Raw genomic sequence first — 21,416 nt, 5'->3', positions numbered from 1 at the left:
AACATCGTATGTGAAGCTAAAGATTTTATGAAATATAAGTGTTAAGAAAATAAAACATAAACAAAAAAAGGCTAGATATTAGCAATACGTGGCTGCCGAGTCAATTAATGAAATGGTTTTTCCATAGGTACCTAGGTTTTAGTTCATATTTTCTGGCGGTTATTTGAAACATACAGGACCTCAAACCCATAATTATTCAATAAATCATTATACTTTCCTTTCCAATCACAAATAATAATAACTTTCAGTCAAAGTTAGGGTTTGTACAAAAATCGTACGTTCGTAAGGCAGACAGACATTCAGTCAAATACACGCCTCGGAAAATTAATATATCCGACGCAACCGCAAACCACATTCTAAACATGATATAATATGCAATGTGCATGTAACTGTAGGTGGCCATATTTTATAAACTAACCAAAAAATAATATGGAGACCCATTTAAAATGCGTATTATAAAGCCGAATCTGTCTTATTATAAATCTCATTTCTTTCGGTAAGTACCTCGAATTGTCATAGACAAAGCAGTTATGACGATTGACAAGACGCTGTAAATGATTTGAATTTAGATCTTTTTCGCGTTTCCCGCGTCCCGGATACGTTAATGGCGGGAATCTGGAACGTCAGCTCTAAAACAGCAAGATGGCGTCACCGCCCGTAACAAGCGCATTCCCATGAGTTATGTATTTAGGATAAGTGTCAGCGCACTGACATGTTTTAATGTGTAGTTACTTCAACTTGATTGGCATTCGGGATATCTGGGAACGTGCATTACGACCGCGGGGAAGGCGGTAGGTTTTCGTTGAACATTTTTTCATCGCGGAGCTGCCAGACAGCTGGACGACTAAGGGTTATATGCAGACGAGATAACGAACGTGCGCAAAACCCGTACGGACCTTGTTCCTTCTCTTTCGATCAAAACTTTCATCGATAATTAATAAATTTAAATTAAATTGTTGACAACGTTTTCAATTGTTTTTTGGTATACAGTACATATAATGATGACAGTTCTTATAATATCTGTTCCCTGTAAAAATACCCATGCATTTCTTTTTTTTTAATCTATAAATATTTAATGTACATATATAGGATAACAATCGTACAAGAAGAGAATAAAAACATTCATTAATTAATTGATTTAGCAGTCACTTTGTGGTAATACATATTTATTTTTACTTGGTAAATGCTACTATTTTTAAAAATCTATTTTGACATGTATATATCGACACATTCCGCACTATACGATGTTTGAAAATGATGCGGAATACACCGAAACACATGTCATAATAGATTTTAAGATATTGTGGTATTTACCAAGTAAAACTCAAATTAAAAAAAGAAAATAAAGACATTTTAAAGTGTATACGAAAACCATAACAAAACTCGTCAAAAACAGAAGGATATAGAATGAAGGTACCTTACTTTGACATTCATTTGACTATCTGTACGTTTCAAATTTCAGACTTGCATTCGTATGCCTCTGAGCAATTTAAAACAAAGTTATTTATCCAAAACTGTGGGTCATAAAATATTGTTTATTATAATTTTGAAATCTGTTTATTACAATTTTGAAACCAAAAGCAGAAATCCATTTGATGCTATCGGCTATCGGGTTTCCATGTCAAGGATTCTGTTGGGTTTATCACAGTGGGCATTGGATCAAGTAGTTTCCTAATAGCGATAGAGAAATATCAAATTAATTGGTCTTATCGCACAATATCGGGGCGCTTCAAAGCGCTGGACCTATTTACGAGGATGTTATTTTGACCATAAGTTTGTAGATTTCGCCTTGAAATACCCAGAAGTGGTACGGTCTTATCTGTATTCAACAGGTCATTTAATGCTCGCTTGATAGCCATTCCGTACTCAATGTTTCTTATTAAAACACGTGTCAATAAATTTGCACTACTGTAATAGAAGTCTCGGGGTTGATTCCTAGGGGTGTCGAAAAAAAACCTACATATCGTGGGTGAACTGGCAAAAAACGTTAACTCGAAAATATGCAATTTTGACTTGATGATTCATATTAAAAAGTTTTCAACGTTCTATAAACTGGCAAAATATACTAAGTAGATTGAATTGTCATTTATATGTGATTTTAAAAGTAAATTCAATATTAAGTTTAATAGCGGGTATTCAGGCTACATAAAAGCTTTAAATAACAGGGATTATTCAAAAAGGGATTTTAGAGTTAACGTTTTTTGCCAGTATACCCACGATATATTTTTTAATTTAAAAAAAAATCAAAACTACCTTATGACAGTTGTTAGTTATTAACAGATTAACCATTACGCCGCTTCTCCAAAGGGGTAGGCAGAGAGAGAAGAACGCCATACCACTATGTCTTTGCAAACATTCTATGCCTCTTCCACATTCATGCATCTCCTCATACATACCCGCTAAATATTAGGATCCCTGACCCGGCCTCATTCATGTATTTGACATAATTGTTCTTGCCTTTCTCCTCTGCTTCTTTTCCAACTACATTCCCCTCATAAGTATTTGTTTTGTCATTCTTTTCTCGCTCATTCATTCCACATATCCAAACCATCTCAACACACCTTTCTTAATTTTCTCGATAATGCTTATCTAAGACTTTCGTTATTTCACCATTTGAACATCTATCATACATCGTTTTTAAATCGCGTTTATTTTCTAAATCATTTCCACGAGTTTTTTTACTCCAATTTGATCATTATGAAGCTTCCTTTGAGGTAGCATTTTACAAAAATAGCGCTATGTAAATTATCTTTAATTACTAGTATTTTTACTATTTTATCTATTTTTTTAAGTATTTAGTTATCAAGTAGTTTTTTGCGTATATACATATACATTGCGTATATAATTGATCTTCATTTTTAATCTGTAACATGAATGAAAAAAAGTTAACGCAATGTTAAAAGGTTAAAATAGCTGCGAATAGTTTGACATTGACTAGATAATGTAATTAGAAATAGAGTACTTCACATAATGACTGAATAATTTAAGCATTATAAGTTTAATTAACGATCAAATTCCGGAGCAATGTTACATAGAGCTAAATGAAGAAATTTGATGAGCTTTCCGTATGCAGCAGCAATGCTATGACACAATCAGAGCTTTGGTCTTAGGTGAGTACCTATCGTTGACATTTACTCCGCGTTGACATCATCCCAAAGTTCTAGAACATTATAATACAAAGTTTAATGAGATACGAGGCATTATGTATGACCTCAGCACATATCCTTGCAACAATTTCGGTTATTTTTCAAGAGTTTTTACTGCAGCGTGAAATATTAAACAATTTGTCAGCGACTTGAAAAACGTGGTGATTCAAGGCACGATGATTAAACGCTGTCACAGTTTTAAATGTGATTTGTGGCCTTTTATAAAGTTTATAAATGATAATCAAGAGACGTTGAAAGTTAGATCCTTAGATTTTATTTAGTCAGATATATTAATTACTGTTACATAACTATCAACAACTATCTCTTTATACCGTTTTACATCAACACCTACCAAAAATTACAATATTTTAATAAATACAGGCATGAGTCCTTTTTTAATGAGACCAAGGGATCTTGCATCCCCTTATGTAACTATGACCATAATAGCTCACTCTCAAGACCTACGTCAATCATGTAGCTCACGACCTGTCTTGGTGGTAAGAGGTTCACCTTCTCCGAGTCTAGTAGTGGTCCACCAAAGATGTGACTTCGTTTGCCAGCGAGTGCGTCACAGTTATAGAAACTGTGGATTGGTGTTTCGTTATCCTCCATACAAATACTGCAGACTGGGGAGTCATGTAGTCATGAGTCTTGGTGCCAAGGCTAATGCATAGATGTGGAGTATGGATTTGACAAACGAAGGATGAAAGGAGACTGAATGCAGTCGAAATGCGATCTCTCAGACGAATGTGCGGTATAACGATGTATGATAGAAATTCGAAGAGTGAAATAAGGAATTAATGCAAGGCTGAGATAAGCATTATCGATAAAATTAGGAAAGGTGTGTTGAGATGGTTTGGACATTTGGAACGAATAAGTGAGGAAAGAACGGTAAAAACAAGGTGCGAATATAGAAGACCGAGGAAGACTTGGTATGATCAATTATTTCAACTATGTACTTGAATATGGTCAGGTCGGAATAATCGGGTATATGAGGAGATGCTTGAATGTGAAAGAAGAAAATAATGTTTGCAAAGACAGATTGGTGTGGCGTTCTATTCTCTCAACCATGCGGAGAAATGGCATGATGGTTAGTTAGTATGCGCTTTAGATGTCTAAATTATTTTAAAACGCTAGTTACTTTTGCAATGTGTGGATTTATATGAAAATATAAACACATTTTATTATCATCTTCTCAAATAAGAATGTAAATACAGCACTATTTAAAAATACTTATATTTACCTATATAAGTAAAACGTTTTATTTTTAAATTCCTGAATGTGACTTTATAATTGAGAACCAGCTGAGGTATCTGGCTGCTTCAGCGGCCTTTGCTTTAAAAGCCTCCCTTACCAAAAATTGCCTATTAATTTAATATTAAAATCATATGAAAAATTATATGGTTGAAATTTTTAAGTAGGTACTTATGTTATGTATGTTAAAAAGATTACAAACATCTGATTGAATGTAATGAAGTCACCAAAATAATTCACAATGCGCGTATGATGTCGATTTGTTAAAAAACTCTGACCGGATCGCTTTTATTTATTTACTAACGACACTAAAATACAGCAATGCTACTTCTCCATGAGCCATAAATTACAAATATGGCCGCTCGAACCCAAGCGCAAAAATGTCAGCGGTATTTTTTTCAAACGAAAGGGCAACACATGTTGGACAGCCACATTTCGGCAAATGCATATTTCAAGCCACCACTGTGATAGTTCGCTCTACATAGCGCTGCATGTGTAAGTCCATTATGCAGGCTCTAATACATAATGGAATCAATTGAATCATAATTATTTTTGTCGTAAATGATGTCACTTAAATAATACTTCATCTCCGGAGATGAAATGCGTTATTAATTACTATTTTATTGAACAATTATGTGGATGCATTCCCATTGCATCATTTAATATATTTTTATTTATTTATGTCAACGAATATTTAAAGAAAACTTTACACAGGTTTTATAATTATTTTTACACAACCTTTAGGGACAATTTTATATAGGCTTTAGTTTTTTTGCACAAGCTTTAGATACCATTTCATACTAGCTTTCGAGGTTTTTTCACACAAACTTTATAACCAATTTTATACAGGCTTCAGAGAAAATTTGCACAAGCTTTATAAGGGAATATTTTTCAAAGACTTTTGCTAACTTTTCTCTTCCACATGCATTGCCATCCGAACGTAAATCATGCAGTGGGTAGTTCGGGTTAGGGAATCGTTCGAATTATTGGGTGTTTTGAGAAGAAGGAGGTCTCGGTTTATGAAAATACTCTTTATTTTACATTTTTATTTAAGTACTGAATGAATAACTCAAAGAATCGACACTTTTATTTTAGGTTGTAAAAAATAGATTTTTGTTTGTTTTGAACCAATGAACCTAACTGGTGTTCAAGGGCTAAATCATGCATTCGTTTCAAAACCAGAAATTATTCTGAACGACTTATTCAGCCCAGTGGATGGCTATGTTGAAAGCTCTCACAGCTTCAGGTGGATTTTTTTCAAACTGGCATCAGGTGCTCGTCGTCATCTGAGCCGCGAAATCGTTCGGATTACAGCGCGTTTCGGATTACGCAGTGTTCTGATTAATTTCCACTTAACGCCCTGACTAGATTTTTAAATACATACTTTTACTTAGAATTTTTTTTTTATTACTTTTCTCACTGACATTGGTTAAAATTAAAAGTGGCCATTTATTTTTTCAGTGACATTATTTAATAACTAACTAACTAATCGACTCGCCGATTTTCCGTAGGAGTAGGCAGAGATAATAGAACGCCAAACCACTCTGTCTTTGCAAACTCGCTTCTTCCACATTCATGCACCTCCCCATACGTACCCGCCGATTATTTCGACTTTTGACCCGACGGCTTTCAAGTATTTGACATACTTGACTGTGCCAAGCTTTCATCGGACTTCCTCTGATTCTTTTTCTAAACTACATTCGCTTCATAAATTTTTCCTCATTCTTTCCTCACTCATTCGTCCCACGTGTCCAAACCATCTCAACACACCTTTCTTAATTTTATCGATGATTCTTTTCTCAACCTTGCATTCTTTCCTTATTTCACCATTCGAACATTTATCATACATCGTTTTGCCGCACATTAATCATTAAATCATAATACGATTATATACACGTATATTATAATAATTAAAATTAGGAATAATTTGATTGGAAGACAGACTTCCACGTATTGCCCTCCAAGGAAATCCTGAAGGACGCAGACCCCCAGGCAGACCTCCGAAAAGATGGAAAGACAGCTGGGAGTTGACATCCCAAGAGCGACATGCGGAGGCACAAACAGATCCCTAGGATCTACAAAAGAAGAAGAAAAAGAAGAAGAAGAAGAATAATTTATATATTCAAAGACTTTTTCTCCCTTCAACAATATTCCTCCTTTCTTTTTTATGTAGTGTGTGTATATACATTGAAAGAGTTTTCCTCGCTCATTCGTTCCGCACGCCCAAACCATCTCAACGCACCTGTCTTACTTTTATCGATAATCCTTATCTTATCCTTGCATTCTTTCTTATTGCATATATCGTAGTCGTACAGGAGAAAGTGACCAACTGACAAAACGTAAAATGTTCAGGAGGGCCATTTGAGTCACTTTTGCTTGGCAAGAAAATAAACGTCAATGCAGTTAGTAAGTCAATATATTATACTTCCAAGTTTAAAATCCTTTAGGATTTTTTCAGGGCAATATTAAGCTAGTAAGATATCAAATAAACAATTATCACGTCTTTGTAAACAAATGCACTTGGTCACTTTCTCCTGTATGACTACGATATCACCATTCAAACTATTATATTATCTATAATGAAATAATAAATAAAACCCTTATCCGCACCCAATGGTGCATATGAAAAACGCAGTGTTATCTTGATCGTTTACACATGAAGGAACGGTGATCAGCCCTCCGCTTCAGGTACCAGTCCAGGGTAATATTAAATAAATATTACAGTGAAAAAATCACTTTTATTTATTTTACCTTCCTTGGGAATCGAACCCGGGACCTCCAGAACGGTAGCCGAGCGTGCTGACCATTACACTACGGAGGCGGACATTATCTATATTACATCGTTTTTCAGTGCATTCGTCTGAGGGATCATTTTTTTCTGTTACTCTTCTCACTAACATGGCTAAAATTAAAAGTGGCCATATATTTTTTCGTGACATAATTTAATTATGTTTCATAAAGGCAATTAGCTCTCTCGGGGCTATTGGCCCGTCTTGGCCGTCTCTGCCCGAAAGTGCGCCAAAGGGCTCGAAACGATGTAACAGATATTAAATTATGTTTGTAAACATCATCCAGACATGAAAGGAAGTTCTCAGAAGTATATTTGTGAAGTATTGCGAGATATGAACGGAAAAGCGAAGAAACAGATACGATACATCGGATACATCGGAGAAGGCCAACCTTCGGCAAACCATACACCAATTATTTCACAGACTTTTTTTTAAAATTACCTAACGCCCAAGTGACTCTGATATCTAGTTACGGCTTATGCAACACCGCTTATTATGACCGTACTTAGGCTTCAACTTTTTAAGTTTTATAACCAATGCCTCTTCGTGAGTGGATTTACTCTTTATGTTAATAGTTATTATAATTTCATGTAACTCATGAGTGAAAATTGCAGGCAAAAACACACGGTAATTATTTCACAGACAAGACAAGATGCGTCACATATCGCTCACTCCTTTCAAGAACGTCATAAATCAAAAATCGTCAATTTTCAGTTGAGCATATTTTTGGAATGCCCAGAAAATGTACTATATCCCAGAAAAAGAGGCATATTTTTAACTTAATATTTACCCGCTACAGGGCAGAAAGTGTTGTTTTTGCATTTTGAAGAAAAGGTATTGTTTAATTATTTTTTTAAATAAACTAAATATTTTTCAAATGGAGAAAAAATCTTCAAGTTTTACCTTAAAAGATCTGTTGCACAGTAAAAAGTTCAATAAGTGGCTTGATATTTATTTTTAAAACATTGTATTATATTTTTAAACTTTAAAAACGGTCTCCTGAAAAATCAAGTTTTTTGATTTATGACGTTCTTGAAAGGAGTGGGCGATATGTAATTCAGGCACAATTTTTAACCTTGTTACTTTTACCTTTATGGCTGTAAAATAGGGTGAACCTAAGATCTACTTAACCCAGTGTTTCCCAAACCTTATTTGCACCATGTGCCTCTTCAACTATTTAAAAATCTCCACTCCCCCCTCCAATCAATTTTTAATTTACGTAACAAATTCTGAAATAAAATGCTTCTAACAAAAAATATACATGTGCAAATAGTGTATACTATTTAAACTATTTGTTTTCACCCCCCCCCCCCGGAAATCAAACCTTAGAACTTCAGCATGGTATTCAAGTCAATATTCAATAAAAATTAATATATTTATTACAAACTAATATTTAAAGCGTATACATTAAAAACCTTAATAAAAAAGTAATCAAGAAGACTCTTGTTAAAGATGTAAAAGAACTTTGATCCTCTTTGGAATCGAACCCGGGATCTCCAGCATGGTCGCTAACCACTACGCTATGGGGATGGACAAATTACTATACTATAAATATACAGATATTTTTAAATAAGTGGGCGCAAGAATACCGCCATTTTCGTAAAATAATACATCAAGGCCTCAAGGGCGCTTATTCATCTTGTAACCAACTTGTAACCAATTATTGAGTAATATATCCTAAATAAAACAAGGTTTTTGTTGGATTTAATTCTACATTTATTTATGTATATACGTGACGCGTTTCGTCTTCTTAGGACATTATCAAACACATTCTTAGGACATTATCATTAGAGTGTTTGATAATGTCCTAAGAATACGAAAGATATACATAAATAAATGTAGAATTCAATCCAACAAAAACCTTGTTTTATTTTGGATATATAACCCAACAATTTAATACGGAGTTCTACTAACTGTCTGCTGTTACAATAAATAACTTGTAACCATCTTATGCGCCACGTTTGGCGCATATCCCACAGTTTGGCCACCCCTGCTATACACCAGCGTATGTGGTACATTCCCGCACAGACTGCACCAGTATCATCAAACTAAATTAAATAAATCCCTCTCTTTCTTAAAATGAGTATCGCATTTCGCTAAAATGTCGGGTTTCTTTCTTTATTTTTCCGCGAATGAAGCCACGCCACCGGATCTGTCTGGTGAAACGTTACTTTAATTGTACATGTAATTAACATATCGCTCACTCCTTCAACCACGTCATCAGAAGATCGTTTTTTAAGATTAAAAATATAGTAAAATGTATTGAAAATTAATATCAAGTCACTTATTGAACTTTTTACTATGCAACAGATCTTTTTAGATAAAACCTGAAGGTTTTTTCTCCATTTGATAAATATTAAGTAAATTTTAAAAAATAATTAAAAAATACCTTTTCTTCAAAATGCAAAAACAACACTTTCTGCCCTATAGCGGGTAAATATTAAGGTAAAAATATGCCGTTTTTGCTGGGATATAGTACATTTTCTGAGCATTCCGAAAACATGCACAACTAAAAATTGATGATTTTTCTTTTATGACGTTGTTGAAAGGAGTGAGCGATATGTGTAACTAAGCTATGAAGTTAAACTGGTAGTTCGCAAAGGAGTGCTAGTGCCAACACTGATGTTTGATAGCGAAACGTGGAATTGGCGAAAGAAGTGTGAAAGTTGGGTGAACGTCGTTGAAAAGCGATATTTCAATTGAAAACTTTTTTTTAAAAGCAATAACTTTTGTTTGAACAGTGTAAAAGGAAAATTAATATAATTAAGTAAAAGTTTAAACAAAATAATAGCAAACATATTAGATACTGTCCATCCTTGAAAACTGGGTATAATAAGCACCTAGTAGTCTCTTAGACTTAGACTAACGTGTGAAAAATTATATGTATGACAAAATGAAAAATGAAGATATGAAGAATGGAATGTAAGTCTGAGTTCAAAATAGTTGAATTTTTTTTAAAGTTGTTTGACGTGGTTTGGTCATTTGTAGTGAATGAATGACGAGAGAACGACATAGAAAGTATGTTTGGCAATTGGAAAAGGGAGAACAGAACGAGAAAGGCAAAGAAAGACTTAGCACGACTAATGCTAAATAAAAAGCTTTCTCAATCTAACATAAATGGCTGTTGTGAACTCATACGTATCATGCGATCAATCGTATATCTAAGAGTTTCAAAAAATTTATTAGTGTGGTTGTCAATCATGGGTGGAATGGTGAATGTCGCATGTGTGCAAAGTGAACACTTAACCAGCCTGTGATAGGAAATAAACCCTTTAAATACCCAGACTTCCATAAACTTCCTCGTCTATGTTGAGACGTCCAAAGTTTTATTTTTATTCAAATAGGTAAATAATAAATTAAATTCTTCTAACCCGCATACGCATCCGATGGTGCATAGGGCACTTCATCGTATTGACGCGGTGTTATCTTAATCAATACTTACAAGGCAAGGTGATCAGTCCTGCGCTACAGGGACCAGCCCAGGGTAATATTTAATGAATATAATAGTGTAAAATCACTAATATTTATTTTCACCCCCTCCCCTAAAAATCGAACCCAAGACCTCCAGCACGGCAGCTAAACAAGCTATCCATTACACCTCGAAGGTGGACAAAATCATAATAAATTAAATTCATGGATAAAAATGTACTCTATGTAGCTGCTTACTGTTTTGATCGGTAATAAAATAAGAAAAACAAATTGAATTAAAATAAATATACCAACGAGTATTGGAGAGTTTACTAAAACTAAGAGAAACCAATGTAATTAGGTATCGGCGATACACATACAAGCCTTTTGGTCATCAAAAGAATCCACGCACAAATACATTGATTACTTCATAACAAATCGCAGGGACGGATCTGACTCTAAAGGCAATTTTTAATTTGATATTTTTACCACATTTTATTTTATCAATAATTACTTCAGAATATCAGTACCTATTATTGAAATTATTCATTATTCTTTCATTACTGAGGGTTGTGACCCTTGTGGAAGCAATGACTCTTCTCCACTTATCCCTTGACTGCGCTGTACGTAGCGCTCCAACCACCGCACCGAGGTGCCTGCTGCTGCCTTAATTTGATCCCTCTCTTCCACTCCAGGCTACCGATCTCAACCAGGATGATATTATTACATTGATATTATATGGACTAGAAAAATACTTTAATCAAATGTCTCCAATTACCGGAAATTGAAAAAGCGACGTCAGAAATCGCATCAAATCAATTTTTAACACAAATTATGGACTCCTCCCTATATGAAAGATTCCAGGGCTTACTGCCTGGCATTTAGCTGTTTTAAGAGATCATTTTATACACTTGTATAACATTTACCATTCTGCCCATTATTAAACACCCTATGGTGTTAGAAATATATGCATTATTCAGTGTCTTATATAATGAATAATATTGATACTCACTATTTTAGATACTAGTTAAATAATGATCATGTTTTTTTCAGTATTTATGGAGGTCCTCGCCAAAAAGTTACATTTCCAATATTGCACAAAAATATCATTTAAACGCAAATCTGTATTCTATCGAAATCATAATTAAAGTTGCGACAAAACGTTACCAATCCTGTGTTAAACCAATATGAAATCATTAAATCACACCAAAACGTAACAATTTTACAAACTAGAATTCCTGATCACTTGGAGTAATTTATATGGAAATGTAACGTTTAGGTGAGGACCTCCACATTTGAACTTTATACATATTTTCAGATTGAAAACATTTATTGTGGATAGATTAATATCTCATATGGTAGGTACTCACATAATTACCGCTTCTAATTTTATTACTTAGCTATTACATCATAACGTAATATGTATCGCAGATCTTTATAATTACACGTTTTATTTTGCGATAAAAAGGCTGAAAGTTTATATTTTTACGTATCGTCACCCATGTGTAAGGTTAAAAGTAAGATAATAAGTTTAACTGAAAATTTTCCACTCTATCAACTGGTAAACTTAAATTTGACTTATTTTGTGTAAAACTTTGAAATATAAAAAAAGGATGTCCCGTCTACCAAATTTGAACAGTTTTGATTTGAAAACATGCGTAAAATGTAATGAGTGGGAATAAATGGTGAAATAAGGAAAAAATGCTAGACTGAGATAAGCATTAAAATTAAGAAAGGTGTGTTGAGATGGTTTGTAAATGTGGAACGAATGAGTGAGGAAAGAACGGCAAAACAAATGTATGAGGCGAATGTAATTGAAAAAGAAGCTGAGGACGATCGAGGACAACTTGGCATTACTTGATCATGACATTTCAAATACTTGAAAGTGGTCAGATTAAGAGTCGAAATAATCGGTGGGTATGTATGAGTATGAATGTTTGTAAAGACAGAGTGGTATGGTAGCGTTCTATTCTCCCTGCCTACACCTGCAGTGAAGCGGCGTGATGGTTAGATAGTTAGGTTTTGAAATACAGTAACCCGTGCTGACTTGTAACGGAACATTTTCATACAAGTTACGTTAGAGTACAAACAAGAGGGTGGCACTCTACTCTGTTGACATTCAAATGCAATTAGTTGTGATATTATATTGCCTTTTCAGAATAATAAAGCATTTTGAACCATCATGATATCTAGAATAGGATAATTATACTTGAAAAGTTGTGAAAGCTCAAAAAGCTAAAAAATAAAAGCTCGCCTTCAGCCCGCCCTGGTGGGATCGCCGAGCATCCCATGTGGTTAGCGTCACGGCCTTAGCAAGTTAGGAAGGGAGAAACACCTAACAAAACAAACCGAATGGTGAAGTTTTTACATCTAAAAATATATCCGGAACATGCACCGCTGCACGGAACTGCATCTCAGAAGATTGACCCCTGAGATTATGCATTCTAATTACTACATATGTCCTGTAAATACCAGATTCTTATATTACAAATTCTCAAAGTAAAATATGTATTTTAAAATAGTATTTTAGTTGATAAATACCACTGTTTCTTTAAAAAATCTATTGTGACACATGTTTTGATGCATCTGCATAATTTTTAAAATACCGGATCGATGCGAAATGCATCGAAACACGTTTCAAAATATATCCAAGTATTTGATCATCCCAAGTGATTCACGTGAAGTTTTTGTCAACTTTTTGATGAAAACTCCATAAGCTCCATGATTGAAATTCGTATTATTTTTTGACATCTCATCAAAGATGAAGAAGAATATGGAAGTCTGGGCATTTACATCTCACCAATAGATGTCTCTAGTGAAGTTCTAGAGATTCATGAACAAGGTTTCTAAATTGGTTCATATATATAGAACTTCCAAGAATTTGAGTAGCGTGGTTGTCAATAATGGGTAGAATTGGTGAATGTTACACGTGTGTAAAGTGATCACTCAAACCAGCCTATGACGGTCGTAAGCCCCGTAAATGCCCAGACTTCCATATTCTTCTTCATCTTTGATGAGATGTCAAAAAATAATATGAAAATAACTCCTGTAATTGGAGATAATCCAGATTTTGTGAACAAGTATTTGGACACACTCAAAATGTTGTATTGAAATTCGTAGCTTTTTAGTAAGTTCTCTGCTAAATGAATCTCTATAGGCAACATTTGGTTAAAATTTGTAACTTTTTAGTAAATTATCTGCCAATGAAAACTTCATAGGTAACACATGGTTGAAATTTGTAACTCTTTAGTAAGAACTTCATGAATGCCATTTTGTTGCCAATTCATAAATGCTCTTGAAGAATTATTTTACGGAAATGATGCTTTATAAATTATCCAATATTATTATTAAATAATACGAAAACGCCATAAAAAAGTTTGCTATACCTAGATTTAAAGAATGTTTAAAATTAATATAATAAAACCCTTATCCGCACCCCAATGGTGCATAGGGCACTGCGTCATATAAACGCAGTATTATCTTGATCGTTTACACATGAAGGAAAGGTGATCAGCCCTTTGCTTCAGGTACCAGTCCAGGGTAATATTGAATAAATATGACAGTGAAAAAATCACTTATATTTATTTTACCCCCCTTGGGAATCGAACCCGGGACCTCCAGAACGGTAGCCGAGCATGCTGATCATTACACTACGGAGGCGGACGTTTGATGTTTAAAATACAACAAATTAAAGGCCTTCACAATTAGTAATTGTTTAAGGTGATATTTTAAAAGTTTTATAGGTAATTAAAGCAATCAAAGAATAGTATCCAGTTAAATTACACCATTTAATGGTTGATGTATGAATAAGTATTATATTATATGCAGTGAGAAATCGTTAAAAGTTAAATTGATACACGTAAGGTTATCACATCTGTCGACTTCGCTTCCTAGAACGAGATACCAGAACTCTCTGTAAAATAATAATGTTATATAATTTAATACTTTATTTTGAATAAAATGTATAATATCTAAACGTAATAATAATTACACGAATGGATGTGTGATCCAAAAGATGCGTTGATAAAAATTTCGTAAAGCTAAAAGCGCAATGTCATAAATGCCATAGGAAAAATTTAGTATACTGTTAAAACTGGATGGAAAAAATACCGCAAAAACATTGCATAAAAAAACATATTTATATTTACTTCTCGTTACACTTAGTCAAACGGACATTTGGTCGAATGAATATTTTAATTTTGATTTTTATCGTTAATTTTGATGATTTCATTTTCATTTTCCCTGCCATGACACAATTTACATGACTTTTAAAGTGAATTATTTGTTTACAATTTTATATTTATTTAAAATAAATAAATATAATAGATGTCTCTAGTGATGTTCTAGTGATTCAAGAACAATGTTTCAAAATTGGTTCATATATTTAGTACTTCCAAGAATTTGAGTAGTGTGGTTGTCAATAATGGGTAGAATTGGTGAATGTTACACGTGTGTAAAGTGATCAATCAAACCAGCCTATGACGGTCGTCAGCACCGTAAATGCCCAGACTTCCATATTTTTCTTCATCTTTGATGAGATGTCAAAAAATAATATATAAATATCAAACCATTCATTGAAATTTTTACTGTGCAACAGGTCTTTTTAGGTTAAAACTGAAGGTTTTTTCTCCATTTGAAAAATATTTAGAATATTTAAAAAATAATTAAACAATACCTTTTCTTCAAAATGCAAAAACAACACTTTCTGCCCTGCAGCGGTTATATATAAGATTAAAAATATGCCGCTTTTGCTGGGATATAGTACATTTTCTCGGCATTCCGAAAACATGCACAACTGAAAATTTACGATTTTTTATATATGACGTAGTTAAATTTTTAGCATTACTAATATTATTAATTATATCAGACATTCTATTATTCACCCTACGGATGAGATGTCAATATTATAGATGTCTCAATGTGATATGAAACACCTATCATTCCTTTTTATATGAAAGAAGAATGAAAGTCGGGTTGAATTCTTAATGATTTATAGGTATTCAGATTTATTAATTTTTTGCCCGTTTTTTTCGAAAATTTTCGCGAGTTTTCCTATTGCCCTTCTTGTGGTATAATGTCATATTATCACATTGTATGAATTCTTCCGTGTACGCGTTTCATATATATACGCTTTTCCCGGCAATCTTTATTATTCCTACGATTAACAGATGAATACGTAAAGTCTATCGACCCGTAATGTTTACAAAAAATAAATTCAAACAGCATAGTAACAATATCAAGTACAAGATAAACGTTGAAATTGATTATATATATATATATATATATATATATATATATATATATATATATATATATATGTTATATATATATATATATATATATATATATATATATATATATATATATATATATATATATATATATATATGTATATATATGTATATATATATATATATATATATATATATATATATATATATATATATATATATATATATATATATATATGTATATATATATATATATATATATATATATATATATATATATATATATATATATATATATATATATATATAATAATGAAGTGGAAAATCAGCTTACGAATTCTATTTTGTTTGTAACACGAAAGAAATCCATTAAGAAAACGGATTTTTCTTATTATTCATTACTTTTTTTCTTAAAGTGCAATTTTAAACATTTTTAAATAAAGGATAATTATTTTTTTAAGTACATATTCAAGAACTCCCGTATTTCTCTTAAAACAGCATAAAAATCAAGAAAATAAAGAAATTAACGCAAATCACTGGCGTTAAATTCTATTTTAAAATTATCAACAACTCTGGTTATTTATTAATCGATTTTCCAGCACCCACAATATTGAAAATAACAATATGTATTATTTTCTTTCAGACTGTTTGTAATACGACACTATGCGACTGTAAGGGGCTGAAGGGGCGACCCGGAGCCCCGGGGATTCCCGGGATGCCGGGGCCCCAGGGGCCCTACGGAGACACGGGCCTCAACGGCCCCGACGGACCCGTCGGGGAGAAGGGGGCCTTCGGGGAGGATGGCGGCTGGGGAGAGAAGGGATACAGAGTGAGTACTTTTTCATACATTTTTTATACAATATTTTCACTAAAATTTGTTTGAATATTTTTTTCCTTTTTCTTTTCAACTTACTATAGTTGTGTAAAATTTGAAAATTTACTTTATAAAATTTTTAAAAACATTATAAAAAGAAAATTTACTGAATATAAATTCATTATTTTCATTTTATGCTCGTACATATCCGAGTCCGCCTCCGTAGTGTAATGGTCAGCAAGCTCGGCTACCGTTCTGGAGGTCGCGGGTTCGATTCCCAGTATACGTGATTTTTTCACTCTAATCTTTATTCAATATTACCCTGGACTGGTACCTGAAGCGGAGGGCTGATCACCTTTCCGTCGTGTGTTAACGATGATATCGTAGTCATACAGGAGAAAGTGACCAAGTGCATTTGTTTACAAAAACGTGATCATTGACTATTTGATATCTTACTAGTTTAATATTGCCCTGAAAAAATCCTAAAGGATTTTGAACTTGGAAGTATAATATATTGACTTGTTAAAAATGACTAACTGCATTGATGTTTATTTTCTTGCCAAGCAAAAGTGACTTAAATGGCCCTCCTGAACATTTTACGTTTTGTTAGTTGGTCACTTTCTCCTGTACGACTACGATATATGTAATAATATAACGATGATAAAATGTCATTAAAGGTTAAAGAATCTAAAACTAACTTTAAAATTTTAAGTTACTGATTAACAATAATTCCTGCGATGATCTTGGCTCTGGATGCAGTTGGTCCAGTGGGCAGATGATAAAAATGGGTGATTGCAAGTGTGTTAGAGCTTTTACAGCCTCCGCTACGTCACTGTTGCAAACTTGAGGGCTTATTAGGTCCGGTGTCCCAGGACCTACCTGAGTCATCACACACCTGATGAAAACAGATGATAACAGTTCTACCGTAACGATTTTATTTTTTTTAAGAAGCTGTTATTTAATTTAATAAACTTTTATACTCTAATAACTTTTAAGAAACGTCTGAAACGCCTTTCTATCATTAGAATCTTAACTGTCCATCAAACCTCCTCCCTTAGTTTTTCCCTCTAACTCCTTCTTTAAACTCCCTTTTTCATTTGCCTCCCTTATTATCTTCAATTTAGTCATTTACGTTTTTTTATGTTCGAGTACTATCTACCCTCTGATTGCAAAAAGCTATATATGGTATCAAACGTTTTGATCAATATCACTGGTCTGTTTTTGTATGGCTGGATATTGCTTTTTAGCAATAAGCCCGCCAATGTACTTATTTAATTTCTGTACATGAAAATAATTCAGTTTTTAAATGCCCAAGTGTAGTAAATATTATAAATGCGGAATTCTAATACATGTTATAATTTTCGAGTTATCGCTTGCCGGGATATTAATGTGAATGCTGAAGAAACACATTATTCAGTTCCATTATCGTATATTTTACGAGTCTAAAATGACCTAATAGCTTCGCCCGGCGATTTGAAATGGTCGTTACACTCATTGCGATGGCGGAAGTCCTGAAACAACGCACACTTTGCGACTGTTCGTCAATGAAAGCCGTTATAATACTAACAATTCGTTGAACCCATTTTCGCAGTAGGGTGGATCAGCGTTACAAATGCCAATTTTTAGAATTCCCCAAAATGCTAGGTCATTTTCCCCAAATTGAAGAAAAACTATGTCCCGATTCCCCACAAATTACCCACATAATTATCTTATGGAATAAAACAAGTTTAAAAAAAAAACCGACTACTTGTTTTATTTTAATTTTAAATATTAACGCCCTAATTGGGCTTTTACATAAAATACAGACTAATTAAAATACATTTGACACGCAATTAAATATAAAAGAAAGTACAGCCTAGAAAAACAGCTAATTAATATATTTAGTTACATAGTACACAAAAAAATTGACACACTTTACTTAAAAAATTAAAATGTAAACATTTACTTATGTAGAACACATAAAAAATAATACTTAAAGGAGAACACACAAAAATATACTTTCAAAACATTGTTTTATTAATAAATAGTAAAATGTTCAAGTCCCCGCATTTTCCCCACAAAATTATCACTCCCCACAAATTCCCCAATTGAGTTGAGATTCCCCGCAGTTTGGGGAATTCCCCACTGATTGGCAACCCTGAGGTGGGTACCACAAAGGAGAAATGAGAAGTCGACTTGCAAACCACGTTATGTTTTTTTTTAAAAGCTTTTATTTGCCAATGCCGGCAATCGGTGGAAGATTTAATCCTCTCGCTTTTTTGAGAGGTTTTAGAAAGTGAACTGTCGATCGGCATAGCGAGTTTTGCAAGTGTATTGATTTTTCTATTCCATTTAATTCCTAACTCAACGATTTTTGGCAGATTAAATTAAATATGGGCGTTAATATTTTTAAATTTCTAACATTGGCTAAAAAACTTAATTTTTTAACATAAAGTCTTATGCAAATGGACTACTCAAATATCGGATTTATCATAGGTACACTATGTCAGTAATCCCCAAACTTTTTTGACCGCGTATCCTTATGACGAAAATGACCATAAATATTTTTGTAATGAAAGAAAAATACAACAACAAAAAAGTTTTTTTCAAGGAATTTTTTAGAGGTTAATAAAAGAAATAAAATATTTATCGCAATATTTTGTATTTACAGTAATAGACTAAATTGTTAATGTTTAACATTATAATTATGATTGTAAGTGTGTAGGCTAGCATATTTGGTTACTATGCTGGCTGTCCTGGGTTCGATTCCCAGGGAGGTCAAAATAAATATAAGGTTTTTTTCACATTAATATTTATTTACTATTGCCTGAAGCGCAAGACTGATCACCTTGCCTGCTTGTAACCAACGATCAAATTAACATTGCAATTTGATGCAGTGCACTATGCACCATTGTGTGCGGACAAGGGTGAGCAATAAATCTCTTTTTTTCTAAATTTCTAAATTAAAAGCAAGAGTAGGTTTACACGATAGTAAGTCGTGCGTTTTTCGTTGCAAAAATGACAACTTTAACCGATTTTGTTTTTCGGTTGTCGAAATGACACTTAATATATTATTATTAAATATTTTTTTTATTTTAAAGTACATTGTAAATATGGTATTTCATAAATAAAAAATCTATTGTGACACGTGTTTATATAATATGTATCCAGCATCATAAGTGACTATGAATACCAAATCAATTAATTAAATTATTGTAATTTTACTTCACTTTTCTCCGAGTGCGTTTTTAATTATGTATTTTTTTATTTTTTCAGGGAGATCTGGGTCTTCCAGGATTTCAGGGTATTGCCGGAGTTCCCGTAAGTATTATTTTTAATTATATTGTAACATTAGTGATTTTATTTTCATGTTAATTTAATATCACCCTGGACTGGTACAAATACATGATTTACGATCAAGATACACTGCGTTATAAAAGAAATATATGTCTTTTTTTAGTCGTATCCTAACCGATACTTAATTGGAAAAAATCCTAAACAAAGAATTTGTGCTAATAGGAATGATAATGAAATCAAACTTGTATCTCGAAAATGCTATTGCAATTTCATCGCATTATTTTAAACTTGAACTTAATAAATACAACTACTTCTTAAAATCTTTTGACACGTGTTTCGATACATTCAACATCCTTATTTTTCCAAGTAGTGACATTTACGAAGTAAAAATTTGGTAGAAAACATGGATTGATATTTCTTTTATACCAAGGTAATTTTTTAGATGGTAGTTGCATTTATTATTTACCATGCTATTTATGTACAAGGTTTACAGATCATTCAATGGATTTTTGTTTCTTCAAGTCATAAAAAAATATTTTTATCTTTGTTGGAAAAAGAAGAGATAAACTAGTGTATGCTAATCAGGAACCTCTCAGCATTTGCTCATTGCTGAGAGGAAACCACGTTAAACTCCTAAGGAGAAGCCGGACTGTTGACTGTCGTCAACAGACCTTCAGTTCCACTAGAAGATGGTTCGGCATTTTGTATCGTAGCTTGGTTTATGTCCTTCATTATTTTATCATGTATGTTACCACCTCTCGTGACAGTCCGTCACGAATTAGCACGGTTGCGATGTCGGATAGGTCCTTACCCTGGCTTCTGCAACGCGCCTCCAGCTGTTGTCTTTGATAGCTGAAAAGGTGGCAAAGCATCAACGGATGAGGGTCATCTTAGTTATCTTAGATATCTTAGACCCTGGCTCCTGCAGGAGCTGGTGGTGCATTGCAATGCGCCTCCAGCTGTCGTCTTTGAAGACTATGCAAAGTGACTGATTAATGTCATTATTTTTCTTCCATCAGGGTATACCTGGTCCAGAAGGTGTCCGCGGAATCCTCGGTCTGGACGGATGTAACGGCACTGACGGGAAGTCGGGATCCATGGGGATCCCGGGATACCCCGGGCAAAGGGGTCCCCCGGGAAACACAGGCCCTCAGGGCCCCCGGGGTCTGGCCGGCGAGGGGGGCATCAACAGCGCCGGCGCCAAGGGAGACGCGGGCGCCCCCGCCAGGGACGGCACAGTTGGAGTGCCCGGCCTCAGAGGCTACCAGGGAACCTACGGCCCGATAGGCCTCGTTGGTGATGAGGTTACTATTTTTCTTACTCTTTATCTTTTTATTTTTGTATCTTTGTCTTTGTAAATAAAAAAAAAGATATTTTATTGAAATTTATTTGTTAATTTTGAAAATCTGTCTTAGTAATTTATTTTTGTAATTTTTTCTTTGTAACTTATTTTTTTGATTTTGTAAATTTGTCTTTGTAATTTCTTTTTTAATTATGT

The 21,416-nt window shown here is 33.5% G+C and overlaps 1 protein-coding gene across 1 annotated transcript in view; it reads left to right on the top strand.

Annotated features, from left to right (window-relative positions):
- Positions 1–21,416, top strand: part of vkg (Collagen alpha-1(IV) chain viking) — a 66,462-nt gene that overhangs the window by 30,198 nt on the left and 14,848 nt on the right. The window contains exons 3-5 of the mRNA XM_088258526.1: positions 16,472–16,657; positions 19,898–19,942; positions 20,938–21,222. Coding sequence (XP_088114652.1) covers positions 16,472–16,657; positions 19,898–19,942; positions 20,938–21,222 — 516 coding nt within the window. The remainder of the gene's footprint in view (positions 1–16,471; positions 16,658–19,897; positions 19,943–20,937; positions 21,223–21,416) is intronic.

Source organism: Brachycentrus maculatus, unplaced genomic scaffold, assembly GCF_059751285.1.
Source record: "Brachycentrus maculatus isolate JH-2025_06_01 unplaced genomic scaffold, ASM5975128v1 h1tg000097l, whole genome shotgun sequence".
Taxonomy (NCBI): domain Eukaryota; kingdom Metazoa; phylum Arthropoda; class Insecta; order Trichoptera; family Brachycentridae; genus Brachycentrus; species Brachycentrus maculatus.
Note: the sequence above shows the minus strand (reverse complement) of the source record. Positions and strands in the feature narration are given on the sequence as shown.